The sequence below is a fragment of the Chenopodium quinoa genome, unplaced genomic scaffold (assembly GCF_001683475.1).
Source record: "Chenopodium quinoa cultivar QQ74 unplaced genomic scaffold, ASM168347v1, whole genome shotgun sequence".
NCBI lineage: Eukaryota > Viridiplantae > Streptophyta > Magnoliopsida > Caryophyllales > Amaranthaceae > Chenopodium > Chenopodium quinoa.
In genome coordinates, this window is record NW_018744693.1 from 4,165,776 (window position 1) to 4,181,281 (window position 15,506).

Genomic DNA, 15,506 nt, shown 5'->3' on the forward strand with positions numbered 1-15,506 from the left:
ATCCATCAACAATTAGAACTTATTTCTTGCAATTAACGTCATCTTCACAGTTCGTCCCCAATTGAGGAAGTTCGAACCATTCAAAATGTGATTCCCAAGAAGCATGTCAGGATGATCACCATTGCTGAGGCAGTAAGGGTCGTTAAATTTGATTCTAGAAGAATTCAAAGGCTGAGAACTATCTGTACCCACCATTAATGGAGGGAAGGAAGAACAGAGAAAATCAATCGAAGAATCAAAGAATTAGGTCAAAATTGAGACCAAAAAAACTCATAATGAAGAATCAACGAAAAGAAATCAATGAAGATAAAGAAGAAGAATCAGAGAGAAAGAATCAAACGGAAGAATGAATTAAAAATCGATTAAAAAATTGATCATAAAACTAGAGATCGTTGTCTAATACCATGATTAAACTTGAAGTAGAGAGAGAAATTGAGAGGAAGTTTTGGGAGAAAATTAGAAGATGATTATTATTATGAGCATCAAGTTATAGCCAAAAGAGAATACAAGTATTTATAATCAAATAAAAGAAGAAGCTAACAGAGGAAGCTCGAGGAAGCTTCCAAAAAGAGCTGTAACTAACTCGCCACATCAGCACCAATATAACTCAACAGTGTCAAAAAAAATAAAATACTAATAAATAACTATATATGCATGGTAGATCGAATTAAAATCAAAGGCTGCAATTTATTAACTAGTAATCATGCCTCAAATTCTTTCTTAGCTCTACCAAACTACATAGACGAACCCTTCCTCCAAAGCTCCACCATTTCCATTACATGGGATAAATGAGAATTTTTTTTTTTCCGTGATTTTGTAGATAAGGGACAACTAGTAATCATGGCTCCCTCAATGTAGATATTTAAGTTTAAGCATTGAAAAAAAAAAACAGAAAGTCAATTAATTCGCCAACACAAATTATTCCATTAAACAATGTGGAAACAAGTCAAAAGCATTTATTAATCTTGGTTTTATTTTTTATTCCACCTAATCTTCCACATAAACTGCCATGTAATAATATTGGTAACCTTGAGGGTTAACGTAACATTTTTCGAGTATTTTATTTAAATTAATTAATTGAGTAAAACTATATATTGATCAACTTATATCATTTAGGCTTTGTTTGGTTCAATATTAGTAAAGGAAAAGAAGAGAAAGGATGGGAAGGGAAAAGAAAGGAAAAGAAGGGAAAGGAAGGTGATTTTATTTTCCAATATTTGGTTGATGTATAGAAAATAAAGGGAAGAGAAAGGAAATTACTTTTATTTTTCTCTTTCTTATCAAATTCCTCCAATTTTGGAAGGAAATGAAAGCCAAAATTTTGTTAAGAGACTTTCCTCCCACTTCTCTTCCTTTCCTTTATTCATTCAACCAAACATGAGAATTTGATTAAAACAATTTCTTTTCTTTTCTTTTTTATCCAAATCCCTTCAACCAAAAAGGCCCTTATAAAGGGTCTGTTCTCATACGTTGAAATTCAGTTCAGTTCAGTTTAGTTCAGTTCAACACAGCTCTGCTCAGTTCATTTCAGTTCAGTTCAGCTCCTAATTTTCTTCTCTTATAAAATATTCATTTCAGTTCAGTTCAGTTCAGCTGAGTTCAGTCAATGAGAACAGGCCCTAAAACACCAAAAACTTTTGCATGCCCCCGGCTTACAATAATTTTATTGTACATCAAACATTTTACGCTTGTGAACAGTAATATTTTTACAAAAATTACCCTTTTTTTTTTTACAAAAGTGACCCTTTTTTTAAAAAAAGTGACTCGTATTTTCATAAAAGTAACCCTTTTTTTTTACAAAATTTACCCTTTTTCTCACAAAAGTAACCCTTTTATTTTCACAAAATTTTATACACGATAGATCTCCATCAGTTATTTGAAGCTAGATTACTAGTCTTCTTCGTTTCACAATTTACAAGTAAAAATGTACTAAAAACGACAAAAGAAACCAATCAAAAATTAAAATCAAAGTTCAACAATAGCAAAATCACATAAATTATATTGATATACTGTAAAGCAATTCAAAAAACATATTGCATGTGGTGGATTTGTACTAATCTTCTTCAATGATCGTTTGGAACTTCATAATCAAAAGAAAAATGCAAAAAAATTAAAACTAGGAATCGAAAAGCAGAGTAAAGCCTAGAAAAATGAGAAATCGAATTTGTAATGGTGAAAATTGAGCCAAAACAAAGAGAAATTGGGAGCAAAAGAGAGTAATTGAGAGCAGAAGAGAGGAAGTTGGGTGAGAACTGAGAAATAAAGAGGAAAGAGAATCAAGAGTGAAATTGAAGAACAAAGGAGATAGAAAGAGGGATAATGAAGAGCAAGAGGAGAGAGAAAAAACAAAATTAAAAGAAAATAAAGGGAGGTAAGAAGGTAACAAATTTCCTACTGCATCATATCATATCATCACAACAAAACTATAGACTATAGGTATTGATTTGAAGGCAGGAGGAAAATGTAGGAGGAGAGAGGAAAAGGTGTTATTGGGCCATAACCATGGCCATTTAATAACTTATTGTAAACCGTCTTTTTTAAAACTTTTCAATGGAGTATCTCGTTTATTATGATAGAGATATACTTTAATTTCGAGTAAATAAAGATAAACTTGTATTTACCCCCAATTCCTCCTTGGAAAAACTAATATGCTATCAATGAAGTGAGCCAATTTGAATTTCTCAATTTTGCTAGGCAGCAACAGTGGTGATGAACAAATTGCAGTAGTGGCAGCATTGCTGCATGTTTCTCAGGTTGAGATTAATCATTTGTCGCAAACTACTCAGTGCTCAAGTCTATGATGAACCATACTTATTGGACTAAGGCAGTCCACAAACTATCCTCTTGCATTCGAACCCAAACATCCAACACCAAAAATGTCATTGATGCTCGAATCATCAAAACGGGTTTTGACCCGAATACAAGCCGCACTAATTTCCAGATTGAAAAACTCATTAAAACAGGTCAACTTTCCAAAGCACACCAACTGTTTGATGAAATGCCTAACAGAAATGTAATCTCTTTGAACACCTTGATTTCAGGGTATGTCAAGTCTGGTGATCTTGTTACTGCAAGACAATTGTTTGATGGAATGTATGCTCGAACTACTGTTACTTGGACCATTTTGATTGGCGGTTATGCTAACCGTGGATACCCTTTGGACGCTTTTAAGCTTTATGTTGATATGTATAGGTCTATGACTATGCTGGATTCTGTTACTTTTGCTACATTGTTGTCGGGTTTCAACAATAATGATTGTATGTACCAAGTGATTCAAGTACATGCTCATGTTTTAAAAATGGGGTTTAGTTCAGCTCGTGCCGTGTGCAATACTTTGTTGGGTTGTTATTGCAAGTGTCATTGCTTGGACTTAGCTTTAAGGCTTTTTAATGAAATGTCAGAAAGAGATTCTGTTACTTACAATGCAATGATTACTGGGTATGCAATTGTGGAGTTAAATGAAGAAGCTGCTGATCTTTTTCTGACAATGCAGAAAATGGGTTTCAGACCTTCTGAGTTCACCTTTACTGCAGTTTTAAGTGCTGCTGTTGGGTTAGGGGACATAATTTTTGGCAAGCAACTTCATGGTTTTGTGGTGAAAACAAATTTTATTTGGAATGTTTTTGTTAGCAATGCTTTGCTTGATTTTTATTCAAAACATGACCATGTAAAGGAAGCTGAGAAACTTTTCCACGAAATGACTGAAATCGATGGTGTTTCGTGCAACATTATCATAACCGGCCATGCAAGGGAAGGGAACTATGAGAGGTCTCTTAAACTTTTCCAGGATTTGCAGGGGACAAAATTTGATAGGAATAATTTTCCCTTTTCTACTATGTTAAGTATTGCAGCTTATACACTTAATTTGGAAATGGGTAGACAAATTCATTCCCAGTGTATTGTGACAACAGCATCATCAGAACTTCAAGTAGGAAATGCACTCTTAGACATGTATGCTAGATGTGGACGGTTTGAGGAGGCTAATCTGATCTTCCAATCTCTCTCACACGAGGACACAGTCCCATGGACAGCAGTGATATCTGCTCTTGTACAAACGGGGTACCATGAAAAAGGGCTTGATGTATTCATCAAAATGCGCAGGGAACATGTCAACCCTGATCAAGCAACTTTTTCCAGTATTTTAAGAGCTACTGCTAGTTTAGCCTCACTCTCGCTTGGAAGACAGCTGCATTCTTTGGTGTATAGGTCAGGATATTTTTCCAATGTGTTTTGTGGAAGTGCATTGCTTGATATGTATTCAAAATGTGGTTCTATGAGAGATGCTATCAACGCTTTCCAAGAGATGACTGAAAGGAATATAGTGTCGTGGAATGCCATGATCTCTGCCTATGCTCAGAATGGAGATGGTTATGGTACCATTGGGTTATTTGAGGAAATGGTTTCAGAGGGTCTTTGCCCAGACCCGGTAAGTTTTCTTAATGTCCTAACTGCTTGTAGCCATTGTGGGCTTGTTGATCAAGGAATAAGGTATTTCAACAGTATCACTAAATTGTACCATATGGAGCCTAGGAGAGAGCATTATGTCACTATGATTGATATCTTATGCCGAAGTGGACGTTTTGGACAAGCAAAGAAACTGATGTCTGAAATGCCCTTCAACCCAGATGAAATTATGCTTTCATCCATTCTGAACTCATGTAGGATCCATAAAAACCAAGAGCTAGCAAAAGAAGTTGCAGAACAGCTATTCAAGATGGAGGTGAGAGATGCCTCTGCTTATGTAAACATGTCAAATATCTACGCGGAAGCTGGTCAGTGGGATAAAGTTGCTGTGGTGAAGAAAGCAATGAGAGAACGAGGACTTAAGAAGCCACCTGCTTATAGCTGGGTGGAAATCAACCACAAGATGCACATTTTCTCAGCAAATGACAAGTCTCATCCGAGATGGGAGGACATCAGAAGGAAAATTGAGTCCTTATCGATGAGAATGGAAGAGGAAGGTTATAGACCAGATACTAGTTGTACCCTTCATAACTGGGATGAAGATACTAGAGCAGAATGTTTAAAATACCATAGTGAACGCATAGCTATAGCATTTGCATTGATCAGCACCCCTGAAGGTTCACCAATATTAGTGATGAAGAATCTAAGGGCTTGTTCCGATTGCCATGCTGCAATCAAGATCATCTCTAAGGTAGTTGGGAGGGAGATTACAGTGAGGGACTCCAGTCGATTCCACCATTTCAAAGATGGGCATTGTTCTTGTGGCGATTATTGGTGATTATTGGTGAGTACAATTAAGTAAAAAAAAATATATATTCAGGTTGAATTTACATTGATTATTGCCTATATTACAATTAAGTCCCTTAAGCCTTGTTCTTATCATCCTAAAAGAAATCAAAGTTAGAAAAAATTAGTTTGATTCACTGCATTCACCAATGATAGTTTTAGATTTGTTGTCATAGAATTCTTGAATTTGGCTATGTTTTATGTTTTCTTGATGCAGGTGGTTTAGAGCTAGAACTTTTCAATAGGTTGTAAGCTGTAATCTTGTCTAAATCTCCAACTATGCTTGCTTAGATGAGATTCTTGATTGTTAGACCTCTGTTTCACTGCCAACAGTGTAATCTTGAATTAGCATATTCTGAGCCCTTCTAAGTGATTGTAAGCTTGAAGACATTAGGTTTCCAACCTATATTATTCTCCCTCGTTGCTCTTTAATAGACAACATATCTATTTTGGTATGTCCCAAAATAATAGGCCACTCATCATATGCACTAATAATTTATGAAATTTCCGATACTTTTCTTACAAAAAAAGAGAATTTGATGCGTTTTATCATAAATCATTTGCTTATTCTCAATAATTGTTGAAATTATTAAGGGCAATTAACTGATATTGTGGTACACCTAGCCAATTTTGTCACAGATGACCTCTAACCACACGTGGTCTATTCAAGGGTGGCAGAGGGAGTATACCTTTTTTTTTTTGGGGGGGGGGGGGGGAGGGAAGGGGAGAGGGGTGCATGGGAATTTGGGCAGCAGAGAATTAAACTTGTGCTTTATCCCGAACTGTTAAAAAAAATATAATAAGGATATCATAGTTTGTCTGTTGCTGGCAAATTACATTTGAGAAGTATATTGAATCGTTTTAGTTATGCACAATTGTAGAGGATTGTAAAGATCTTGAGAAATCGATTTGTTGTTCAGGATATTTTGTTGATGTCTAAGGATAGAAAACACTTCTTTAGCTCAACACTACTGCATTTTGTGGTCAAATATCCTGGTTGACAATGTAACAAGATTAAATGTTATTATTCTCAATTGCCAAATTATTTGTCTCACATAAGGTATGTGGAAAAAACCTTTGAAAATTCTAGTTACTCACTTCTTCGTGTTAGATTTAACGGCTTTTTTCAGACTTCCCTGTGGAGAATAAATACCCCCCCCCCCTCCAAATACTTATGAAAGCTAAGGTTTTCTCCCTTCCTCATTTTTACTTTGGGGTGTTATAGAGCATTTGTCTTCTTTTTCCATTGCTATTGGTGTTGTTAAGATGGTTATCAGTTTATCACTAATACTACTGTTGGGTTTGGCTTTAACTGAGAATGTGTTTCATTTGGAACTAATACTATTACTGACTATGGAGTATTTTTCCCAGTGAATTTGTTAGAATAATGAACTACTCCAATCTGAAATGATTTTTGTTGCAGTATAATGAGTTTCCAAGAAAAAGGAACTATAAGAGTATGGCTATGATGTCTGTGAAGCAAATTTACATTGAGAACAGGTTAAGTCTTTTCTTTTTTGACAACTTGTACATCATGGTTTTGGAAATAATGTCTAATACAGTGTTGAATATTACAGTATCTCAATTTCAGAAGAGAACATTTAGTGGTTCTTCCAGATGGTTAGTTAGGCTGTGCATCAAAAAGGAAAGACAAATTGCAAGATTCTGAACTTCTGAAATGTACACCTTATTTTTATAATTTCTCCATAAGTTTCTCTTGGCCTTTGTTGCAAATAGTTTGGTTCACATGCATGAAACTGGTCTCTTGTTTAAATTGTGTCGGGGGAAATAAGAAATGTTATAATCAATATCATTATAGTGAGCTTCCATCGATATTTGTATGGTGAGCTTCCATTTATCTTTATGGTGAGCTTCTCAATCCTATCTTACCTGTCAAACCTCCATTTCATCTCCATCAATTTAAAAATAATTTGTGCTGGAAATTTTGGTTTTTATTTTTCTTCCAGTGAAGAGATTGACAGTCACGATGCAGTGATTAGTCCTGTTAATGATGTGAATCTAATGTTTGAGATTTTTGTATTTGGATGAGTTGGTTTGGCCATGTGGCTATATGCAGCCAGCAGTTTTACTACCATTATGACCTCCATGCCTCTTGTGTAACTATGTGTATTACTTTTTGTCTTTGACATCTTGTGTTTCTTTTTGGGTGAAAAGGAGAATTAGTTTCGTTTAAGTTGTGGAAGTGATTTTCAAAGTAAATGCTATGTGATGCAATTACCATAATATGAAGAAAATCAATTTATCATTTTTCGAAAATTAGTCTAACGGGTTTAGTTCTCGTGTGTTAATTGGATGGTCAGCAAATGCACATGCTTCTTATCAAATATGAAATTTCAATTTTTTTTTTTTTTTTTTTTTAATTGATAAGCACAATTCCCTTGGATTACATAGAATGAGCCAACATATGGAATATCTCCAAATATTTTTGCTAATTTCTTTTGCCTTCTTGCTTTCTACTCTTTTTTTTTCTTCACCTTAAGAGCTACCTCACTTTTTTATTTTATGGGATTAGTGCAGAAGTATGCCAAATATGTTGGTATGAAGCAGACTTTTCGCCTTGTAGTTAGAGGCATCACTTGTAACATGATCAACGTTCTGAAAGGGGCCTGTAAGTAGTCCATTTTTTGCTTCTTTAATTATTTATGGTGTGTTCTATTTACCTATTTTTCACTTATTTAATTTGATTAAACTTAGCAGAACTTATTTTAATTATAAATTGAACATAGTTAGCCCTAATTTAGGCCTTATTGGAACTTATCTTATCTGAATTATTTTTTCCTGAAAAAAGTAGACAAGGAGAACAGAACTAAGCATTAGTATAATTTTAATTTAACCCGGGGAATTTCAATCGCGCTTATATTCATCACTGTAGGAATTGGGTTCAAGCTTTCCCTAGCCCCTTCTCATCAATGGACTAGTTAAATAGAGTTTGCAGGAAATTGGAAAAAACTTCCATCAGGGTTGGTGTAAAGACCCCTGTACATGATGATTACAGACTACTCTTCTCATCTTTAAAAGAATAATCTAGGCAAGTAACCCTTTACCATTCCAGGCTCACCTATACTTGTACTCCAAATTACATTTTTAGAACTCTAAAGAGGTGTAGGCAACAGGACAGTAGATGTAACCCTCACTGCAAAGATGGAAATAATACAGATATTATATGGCTGTATTAGAAAAAGAAGTCCTCCATCCTTTCCTCCGGTTGGGTGAGAATGGAAATTGCTATATTTCTATTGAGGAGTGGAACATCACACATGACTCTTACCTATTTTTGTTTTCTCACAGCTGAGGAAAGTGTTAATCATAATAAGTGTGACATACAAAGACTTCAATCAGATGATAAAGGCAATGTTACATTCTAAATTTTTAATATGATTATGATACCTACTTTGTCACTTTGATACTATGCTTCTAGAAGTGATTATATATTTGTATTTGGCATGGGTTGTTGATGATTCAGAAAATACAAGTTTATCATAGTGATAAACAAAATTTGTTTACCATTTGATAAACTGGGACAAGCTCGTTGATAATTAGTGTGAAGTTTGAATATGCTTTCCAGGCTAGAGAGAGGGGAAGAGAGTTCAAACCCTAGTAAATATATCATCTAAGCAGAATCTGCATAAATTACATTTAGATTTTTGGAATATATCAGCTAGCTTGATTAGGTTCTGAAGTATCAACTTTATGTTTAGTCTTGCTAACGCAGGAGATTATGTGCTGGGAATGGCCGGAATGCTTATTATGCTTTTCATGTTTCGATCATTTTGATAATTATAGATTTATAGCTTTTTTTGTTTAAGGAAGCAGCTACAAAGAGAGATTTATAGTCATTGAGAATTGAGAATCATTTGAAATTGCTGTATTTTTTGCAGACATTTTGATATTTAACAATCTGGCCTTGGCTCACTGAGCTCTTGACTTCGTATGATCTTTGATTTCTTTCAGAATTCAGGTCAAATCTTAAAAAGATGTATATGCATTTGCTTTGATTTACTGATTGACGTGATTGTTTCATATGTGATTCCTTTAGGATTAGAAAATTTTCGGGGCCAAGGAATGGCATACTATCAACTACTCATGCCCAGGGGTTTAGTGACTCACTTTAGTGTGTTATTCTGGTTAGAAGGAATGTTGTATTATAATTAGCCCTTTGTTTGGTACAGGTGGTGTAAGGGAGGGAGACTGGTCAAATAATCCAAGTCAAGATGCGATCAAGATAGCTTATTCTGCAGCTATATGCGTGAAGGAAGTAGATGGAGTCTGGTCAGAAATTTGTTGGACCGTTCAAAAATTGCAAATTCTGGTGAAAAAGATATTTATTTACTGCTTTTAATGGGCGATCTTTTTCTCTCCAGACATGAGTGACATCAAAATGCTTTCAAACTACAGTAAATGGAGATTTATGCCTTTCGAGACCCTGAGGAAGGAACCACAAGAATGCTACCAGCAGATGAAGGAAGGCTTCTGCTTATTTACGACAAGCTTTGATATCTACAGAATAGTTGATATTTTAGCCTACGAACTCCCTTTCTGAGCCATTTGTGGGTGTTGCTGTATATGATATATAGTATGTCAATGCAGTCCTTGAATGATGTTAGCAGGTTTCTTGTGGTGCATCTGTCACAAAAATTAAGCAACTGGGGAGGCAAATTTTGTTGCAGATTTACTCTTCCGATGGCTGATTGTCCTGTGAATCTGTCCTTGTTACGCGAATTATTATTGTTGCTAATGTATTCCTTTGTGCCTTTTTTATTTTTCTCTAACTTCAGTATTAATGGAGATTGAAATATTAAGGTTGTAACTCAATTGAAAACAGAAAGAAAAACCTAGATCTTATAATTACATCATACAAGATTTATAAATTGATATCCGCAACGCTCTTCCTACAGCAGATATTTTAAGGATTAAGGGTATCCCGGTTGATCCGTCTTGTTCCTTTTGTCTTCAGGCCCCTGAGTCTATAGAGCACTTATTCCTTCACTGCTCTTTTACTCGTCGGATTTGGCTCTGTGGTCCTCTAGGTATTCGGCTTCCACACTCCGATAGCTCCTTTCATCAGTGGTTCAGTTCTTTACTTTTCTCTGTTATAAATTTACAGAATTGGGATGGATTGGATTCTTTATTATCTTTTGCTTGGGCCATTTGGATTCTTCGAAATCACATTCGATTCAGACAAGCGAGTTGCTCCCCTCAGGTAGTTTTTCAAATTGCTCAAGATTGGACTCTTCGGAGCCAGGTTGCTAGGGAGTTCTCTCCCTTAGATAACTCCCCTCCCCCTGGCTTTGGCTCTCAGGAGCGTTCCTTTCATCTTGTAGGAAATGCTAATATTTCTCCTACTGTAACTCTTATTGTGGATGGTGCTTGGGAATCAAAGGATTGTCGAGCAGGAATAGGTTGGTGTTTTTATTCCCTAGACACAGCTAACAGTTTGGGAGGTGCGGCTCGAGCCTGTTTTGCGCTTTCGGCTTTTCAAGCAGAACTTCAGGCTTGTCTTTTTGGTCTTAAGATGGCTCTCCAACGTGGTTATTCTCGTGTCCTTCTTCACACTGACTGTATGTTATCGGTTTCTATTCTGTATCGGCCGTGGAAGGATGTCTCTACTTTTTGGATTCAGCAACAACTTCGGGACATCCTTTCTTCATTTGAAGTTTGTGTCGTTCAGAAGGTTACTAGAGATGATGTTCTCCCTGCTCATCATTTGGCTACCTTAGCTAGGAGACGTCAGATAATTAGTTACTTGTATTAGGTTGTGTTTGTTTTGAGTTGCACTTTGTCAAAAAAAAAAAAAAAAATTGATATCCGCTTCTCAACTCTAGTCTACATAGTCAACAAAACATGTTTTAAGTCTTAATGTGACAATCTGAAACAAATTGTAATGCCAACTTTCTAACTCCGTAAGATTGAAATCTTGTAAATCTCCTCAACAGGACAATTAAAACAAGTCATTAGGTTAACTTTTTAGCCCTTTCAAGTAACTTTTAACCTATTTTATACTCCGTAGTAGTTTTCTTATAGTAATTTTTATTGGACATTACACGATGATTTTAAAAGACAAGTATAAGGGCATGAACATTGATGAGGATTTGTATCCAACTCATTTTTTTTGCTAGCTAAAAGCATAAAACAACTTACATAATTCAATTTTGCACTTAACTTTAAGGTTGTACTTTTAAAATTGTACGGTTAGTGAGCACTGTGCAATCGGAGTCACTATACTGCATGCATTTGTGAACAAAGCCAAAGCAGCTACTCCCCCATCCCTAATTGTTTGCCCTGTGTCCATTTTTTATTTTTTAAGTTTTGGTTGAGTGAATTGATGACAGAGACAAGTAGTATGACTCAAAGTAGTTTTTATTAGTGTAAAGTTGTAGTCTCATAGTCATTTAAGGAACAAACCTTATACTACATGTTTCGTAATAATCGCAACATTTTCCTTTTACATCATTTTTACAATAATTGCAACACTTCCTTATTTGGTAATAATCCACTACTAATATTCTCCTAAAACTCTCTTACCAACCCACTTAGATATTGTTTGGTTAACATGGAAAATTTGTTCCCATAAGAAGTTATATTTCATGGGAAATAATTTCCTTTACCCATTTCCTTAGGAATTGACCTAAGTTTGTTTGGTTGATAATATAGGAACTTAAATTTCCTATGAATTGATTTACGATGTTTTATGATTAGCTTGATTATTTTTTACTACGTATTTAGATTACTCCCTCCGTCCCTTTTTTACATTCCTGTTTGTAAAATTACATGGGAATTAAGGAACTAATAATAAAACAAATAACAATAAAAAAAACACAATGGGAAGTACAAAACATTAAATGATGTCTTTGAATGAAACAAAGATATATTAATATTTAATGATGCCATGTCATCAATCCTTTGCAAAAAAAAAAAAAAAAAAAAAAAAAAAAAAAAAAAAAAAAGTGAAGAAACACTTTTAAGTTCCTTAATCTAGACCTAAGGATTCTGAATTTTTTTAGGAAGAAAATAAAAGTGAGAATAGGACAGTAAGAGTGAGCATTAATTACAAAACAGAAAAGGAGGGGATAATTTGGGATATTTGGGAAAAAAAATACTTACTAAAATAGGAAAGAAGGAATATAATTTTGGAATACCCAAAAAGGAAAGCAGAAATATAAAAAGGGGACGAAGGGAGTAACTAATTTGGATAGAGAAAGAAAGAGACTAAATTATTAGTGCTAACTACTACTCTACTAGAGTGTACCCGTACTAAAGCACGAGATATATTAATCATATCTCTAAATGATTTTATGTTACTATACACTGTAATATTAATTTATTTCTGCATATATGATTATGGGAGTTATTAAATTTGTTTAGTATGAAATTATAAAATATGAAGATGCTATAGAAAGTTATAATAGAAATTGATGTAGTTTTTTTTTAAAATTTTAAAATTAAAAACTAAAAGTGAAGTTGACAGAAATTGAGGATTACTCCCTCCATTTTTAAATACTTGCTCCATTTCTCTTGGATACGCATGCCGATGTTAATCTTTGATCACTAATATCTTTAATTATCAATAAGTATAAATTCTAACAATTGAAAATTAATAATATATTCATTGAGATGATTCCAACAAGTACCCACAAGACTATATTTTTTCTTATGTATAAATCACAAACATTAGACAAAGTAGGACAAATGAATGGTGCAAAAAATAGAAATGGAACAAGTATTTAAAAACGGAGGGAGTAAGAGTTTGAAGTGTTGTGGTCAAAAGTTCAAAAACATGACTATTAAATTATGTAATAGATAATGCGAGTAAAGTTCACAATATTCACGGAAATGTAACCTACCAAGGGGGGCTTGGTAAGTGAATTCTCATGTTATACGAGAATGAAACTTCCCTTGAAAATGACATTTTCCCCAATTTGATAATTTTATGTCAACCAAACAACACACCCATATTTAACGGAAAATTTCCTAAGAAATGGAATTTCTCATGTCTTTTACCGCCGACCAAACATCTTACACTACTTTTTTTATATACATATAAATTATTATTTCTCTCTTCTATGAACAATTAAACACAACTCCATCAACTATACTCCCTCCGTTTCATAATAATCGAAACACTTTCATCGGCACACATGCTGGTCCACAATTTTGATCATTAATACTTGTAATTATATACTTCATCCGTTTCATAATAATTGCAATATTAGGGTTTGCACAAATTTGTAGGAAAATTATCGAGTGTGGACCAAAAGAGTAATTTTACAATATAAAGTATAGTGGAGTAATGGAGATATATTTAATTGTTAATAAGAGAGAAAATAATACGGAGTAAATAAAAATAATGTAAGTGGAGTTGGTAGGAGAGAAAAATAATAAAATAATAATGCGTTCTTATCAAATAAGGAAGTATTGCAATTATTATAAAACGGATGAAAAGACTAGTGTTGTAATTATTATGAAATGATAGAGTATTATTATAAAGTATAAAAACTTAATCTAATAAAAATATTTGTAACTAATCAAAAAGTTTTTTATATGATTCTTTTAAAAAAACGGAGTATTTTACATGATAATATAATTTTTTATATATATATTGATAAAAATTATAGTCAAGTGTTGCATTATTACAAAACCGATAAAGTACTTTTTTTTTTTTTGAAATAAAACTGAAGTACTTTTTTTTTTAAACAAGTCAATTCATTAATAAAAAGCCATTCGGTATCTACAAATGAAATCTAAATTAACAAATACATAAAATTGAATCAAATTAGGTTTTCCTTCATCATAGCTATGATCGTTGAAAAGATCTTGCACTGTGGTACATCTCTCGCACACATCACTGAAATATACAGCCTTTTCGGAGAGTCGGTCTAACGATTTGTTGTAGCCGTAAGGATGATTCTCATCTGATTCGCCTGAACGCATTTGAAAATTTGACAACCGTTACGATCCCGAACAAATCTTTACCAAAGAACTGACAATAGGGCAAAAGATGATTACTTTTTTGATGAACCCTAATACACAAACAAACCCTAAACAAAAACAAACAACTAACTAACGAAAACTAACGACTCCACCATAGGGAGACGGACAAATATCTACACTACTTGTATAGATTTATTAAAATTCAAATTGCAAAACTAAATAAAATTAAAGGAAAAGGGTCGAAAATAGTCCAATTTCCGAAGAAATTAGACTATTTCCGGCCTAAACGGCCAAGATTTTGGAGAAACCCTAGAAGAGAGGAGGAGAGGAGAGGAGATGAAAGGAGAGGAAATAACTGAAGTACTTTATTACTCTTAATTATTACTAGTTTTGTACCCGTGCGATGCCCGGGTTGTTTATTAAATTTAAAGATATATTTTAATCTATATGTCAAGTTTTAAAACATATCATTGATACAAAATTAGTTAGGAATTGATGTGTTTTTGTAACGATTTAAACTAGTAGATATGTAATGACAAATAATAATAATATTGGTGAAAAATATTTTTTAACCCTGTCTAAAATGACTCGTGACCCGACCTGATTGACAGGTTTACACACAATAATAAAATTATATTAGATTGTGTAATATATTATTTTAATTGATTAGAATATATTATAAACCATGGATGTGGTACATTTTGAACTAATTCCTTCGCTCCAAAAAAATATTATGATACAAAAAATAAATTTATATGATAATTTATGAGAGTTATAATCTAATTTTTTTTTGAATAAAATTATAATTCAATTTGTGCATATGAAATATTGGTATTTTATCAAAAATAAAACTCTAAATTAACAATTTTATCCTAAAATTCTATCCAAATTTGATTGAAAATAAAATTCTAAACTACCTATTTTTTATCCTACAAATTGAATTTTATATAACTCTATATATCCTACGTGGCACGACACTTGGCGAAAATTTAGAATGCCAAGTGTCGCTGTCTCGTCGTCTGGATAAAAATTTGGCTTTATATATTAAAGTTTCACTTTATATATTAGTTATATGATATGATAAGACGATTATTTAAAATTCCCCATTAATTTTTCATCCTATAACTTTTTCATCTTACTAGTTGGGCTTAATTAGATATAATTAAGTGTGGTCTTTATTTTTATTCATTTATACTACGTATTATTTAATAAATATATTTCCTAGTATTTTCTTTTATTAACATGATTGGTGTGATTAACGGAGTATGCGGCAATTGTTTGTAAGCTTTTGATTAATATGCTTAAAG

At 33.4% G+C, this 15,506-nt stretch overlaps 1 protein-coding gene across 2 annotated transcripts; it reads left to right on the top strand.

Moving 5' to 3' along the window:
• Positions 1 to 1,850: 1,850 nt before the first annotated feature.
• LOC110702624 (putative pentatricopeptide repeat-containing protein At2g01510) lies at positions 1,851 to 10,140 on the top strand. 2 transcript variants are annotated; one of them, XR_002507504.1, is made up of 3 exons: positions 1,851 to 5,248; positions 6,674 to 7,879; positions 9,441 to 10,140. XR_002507504.1 is itself a non-coding variant. In XM_021880361.1 (2 exons), exon 1 carries the CDS (start codon positions 2,798 to 2,800, stop codon positions 5,240 to 5,242), a length of 2,445 nt encoding a protein of 814 aa, XP_021736053.1. In that variant the 5' UTR covers positions 1,851 to 2,797; the 3' UTR covers positions 5,243 to 5,248; positions 6,674 to 8,839. The 2 variants fall into 2 exon arrangements, 1 of the variants encoding a protein (XP_021736053.1); XM_021880361.1 differs by lacking the exon at positions 9,441 to 10,140 and having other exon boundaries at positions 6,674 to 8,839.
• Positions 10,141 to 15,506: the final 5,366 nt, after the last annotated feature.

Coding starts and splice junctions, on each gene's coding strand:
- LOC110702624 (XM_021880361.1), top strand. CDS start 2,798: ATGATGAACCATACTTATTGGACTAAGGCAGTCCACAAACTATCCTCT.